Source organism: Myotis brandtii, unplaced genomic scaffold (genome assembly GCF_000412655.1).
Source record: "Myotis brandtii unplaced genomic scaffold, ASM41265v1 scaffold604, whole genome shotgun sequence".
NCBI lineage: Eukaryota > Metazoa > Chordata > Mammalia > Chiroptera > Vespertilionidae > Myotis > Myotis brandtii.
Window position 1 is genome coordinate 1,719,485 of NW_005370286.1, and position 3,192 is coordinate 1,722,676.

Consider the following 3,192-nt stretch of genomic DNA (forward strand, 5'->3'; position numbering starts at 1 on the left):
GCGGCCCAGCTGGCCAGGCCCAAGGACGGTGGCCCAGTTGTGAACCCGGGCGCGGCCGAGTTCCAGAGCTGCAGCCCCGGCTGGAGCAGCGCCTTCTATGAGGCCGACTGCTTTGGCACCGACGTCCACAACTACGTGAAGGAGCTGGAGGGGCAGAAGGCCGGTGGGGCCCCCGACACCTCAAGCCCGGTGAGTGCGAGGCCTCCGTCCACACCCAGGTTGGGGGAGGGGGCTGAGTCCAAGCAAGAGTTCTTCTCTCAGGTGACCAAGGGCCCCTCCCTGTGTCTCCCACTCCCAGCGCCCCACTCACCCCCCGTGACCCCACGCCAGCTGGAGCACCATGCCCTCCCGTGCTCATCTTCACGTGTCCTCCACATTTTGTTAGAGGAAATGGCTTTTCTGCCCTTGTTAGCGGAGCACCTGGCCACCAGGTGACCGTTGGCAGGAGGTCACCTGGTCCTGGCAAGCCCGGTCAGTGCTCTGGCTGTGGCAGGTGTAGCTCCCTCGGCCGATCGGCCCTTCAGGCTCTTGTCCCCTCGGCAGCATCCCTTTGAGAAACACCTGCCGTGGTGGTCAGCTCAGCCTGGGCCCCGACAGTCCGCCTGGCCTGGGCTGCCATGGTGCCCAGGGTGGTGGACGGGAGGGAACCCATCAGTGGTCCTCAGCCCAGGTCACTTCTGGTCTCCAAGCCACAAGTCACAGGAAAGTGTCTCCCAGCTCTTCAGCGCCGTCTAAGCTTTCCCCGTGTGTTTCTTGTCCTCCTCCTGCCACTTCTGAGCTGCGCTTATTACTAAGTCCCAGCCAGAAAGAGACCAGCCCTGCCTCAGTCCTGGCATGGATATAAGGTGGCTGAGTTAAAACGGAAGAGATGGCCCAGTGACGTTCTTTACAGAAAGAGGAAAACCCATCCCAGAATTCTTATGAATCTCAAGGGACCCTGAATGACCAAAACAATCATGGAAAAGAACAAAGCTGGAGGACTCACACTTCCGATTTCAACGTTCACTGCAAGGCTGCTGTAACCAACTCAGTGTAGTGCTGGCGTGGGGACAGACAGGGACCGCGGGACAGAACAGAGAGCCCAGAAATGATCTCAGCTCTGCAGTCAAATGGCTCCAACAAGGCGGCCAAGAGCACCCAATGGGGCAAGGACGGTCGTCAACGAGTGGTGCTGGGGAACAATGTCCACGTGCAAAAGGGTGAAGCTGGACCTGACCTCACGCCATAGACAGAAATTAGCTAAAGAAGCAGAGACCGAAACCTAAGAGCTAAAACTATAAAACTCTTAGAAGAAAATATAGGGGGGAAGCTCCCACAACCTGGATTGGGCCATGATTTCTTGGATATGACACCAAAAGCACAAGCAACAAAAGAAAAAAAAAATAAACTGACTTGATTAAAATTAAAGCTTTTGTGCATCGAATGACTCTACAACAGAGTGAAAAGGCTCCCACAGATGGTGGAAACATTTGCAAGTCATCTGCCTGATAAGAATGTAATACAGAATATACTAACAATTCTTAAACTCAGCAACAAAACAGACCACCCAGTTAAAAAATGAGGAAAAGGCCCTAGCCAGCGTGGCTCAGTGGATAGAGCACTGGCCCACAGACTGAAGGGTCCCAGGTTCAATTCCAGGTCAAAGGCATGTACCTCCATTGCAGGCTTCCTCCCTGGCATGCGGGAGGCAACCAATCAATGTTTCTCCCTCTCTCTCTGTCTCTCCTCCTCCCACTCTCTCTAAAAATCAATGAAAATATATCCTCTGGTGAGGATTAACTCAAAAAACTAAAAAAAAAAAAAAAAAGAAAAAGAAAGAAAGTGGACTGAGGCCAGCTCAGATGAAAGATTCTGCTGGGGCAGCACCCATTTTTACTGGGTTGTGAGCCTATGGCTGGGACCCCTGGGCCTCCCGTCTCTGAAACGCCACCCTGGACAAGCCCCTGGGAGCCACTCGGGGCCCTGCCATCGCTCTGCGGGTGACCCCTGTGGGGATGGGCTGCAGGAGGGGAGGTGGTCTGGGGAAAGGCTGTGGGTGATGACCAGCAGTGACCTCGTTCCTCCCTTTTTCCTGCTCACCTGGGAAGACGTCTCTCTTGGAACCTGAGTGCAGGCAGGTGAGCTTCCTGGGCCCTCTGCATCATGGGTAACAGGTTGGGGAGACCTGCCCGTAGCCACCTTTTCACATTTCTCCTCGAGAACCCACTGTGTCGGCTTCAAAACAGGAGCCTCAGGAAAGCACGAAAGTATAAAACCCCCTTGCCCTGACCGGTTTGGCTCAGTGGATAGAGCGTCGGCCTTCGGACTAAAGGGTCCCAGGTTCAATTCCAGTCAAAGGCATGTACCTGGGTTGCGGGCACATCCCCAGTAGGGGGTGTGCAGGAGGCAGCTGATCGGTGTTTCTCTCTCATCGATGTTTCTAACTCTCTATCCCTCTCCCTTCCTCTCTGTAAAAAATCAATAAAATATATTTTTAAAACCCCTAGTGGACACACTTCACATTCGCTGCCCCAAAACAGAGCGAGAGGGTAACAGGCCGGGGCGCTGGGTGAGTGGGGCACTGAGGGCCCAGGAGTGCTGTCCATTGGTCAGGACCCACACGGCAGTGCCTGCCCCTCCCGCCCCCGCCCCCGCCCCCCAGTGAGTGCACCTGCCGTGGGCCAGAGCGTGTTTTCCACGCTTGCCTTTTGCGTGGGGCCAGCTGAAATGTGAATCCCGCGGGGGTGAGGCCCTGGGCCCAGCAGCTCTTTCCCCGCCAGGAGCTGGAGCAGCAGCTCATGATGGAGAAGAGAACCTACCGGAAGACCCTTAAGTTCTACCAGAAACTCTTACAGAAGGAGAAGCGGAGTAAAGGTAGGGTCATCGGTGCTCAGGGTCGCACGGGGGCCCCACCAGGGCCAGGGCCGCCGGGTGCTGACTCTGCCCGGCCCCCAGGCTCCGAGGTGAAGACGATGCTGTCCAAACTAAAGGGGCAGCTGGAGGAAATGAAGTCCAAGGTGCAGTTCCTCGGGCTGGTCAAGAAGTACCTACAGGCGAGTCGCCCTGCATGCTGCACCCCCTCTCGCGTGGGTGTTCCGCAGTGACCACCTGGGAAACCCACTGTAGGAACAAACCCTGACTTTGGAGGGGCCACACGCGGTGCCGCCGCCTGGGGTCAGTGGCAGGGGGCCCGGGGACCAGTGTCCCTCCCGC

The 3,192-nt window shown here is 56.5% G+C and overlaps 1 protein-coding gene across 1 annotated transcript in view; it reads left to right on the forward strand.

Annotated features, from left to right (window-relative positions):
• KNDC1 (kinase non-catalytic C-lobe domain (KIND) containing 1) overlaps positions 1-3,192 on the forward strand; it is a 31,353-nt gene that overhangs the window by 19,152 nt on the left and 9,009 nt on the right. Inside the window, exons 18-20 of the mRNA XM_005879659.2 lie at positions 1-189; positions 2,760-2,853; positions 2,935-3,032. The exon at positions 1-189 is cut by the window's left edge and continues 7 nt beyond it. Of these exons, the coding sequence (XP_005879721.1) occupies positions 1-189; positions 2,760-2,853; positions 2,935-3,032 (381 nt within the window). The remainder of the gene's footprint in view (positions 190-2,759; positions 2,854-2,934; positions 3,033-3,192) is intronic.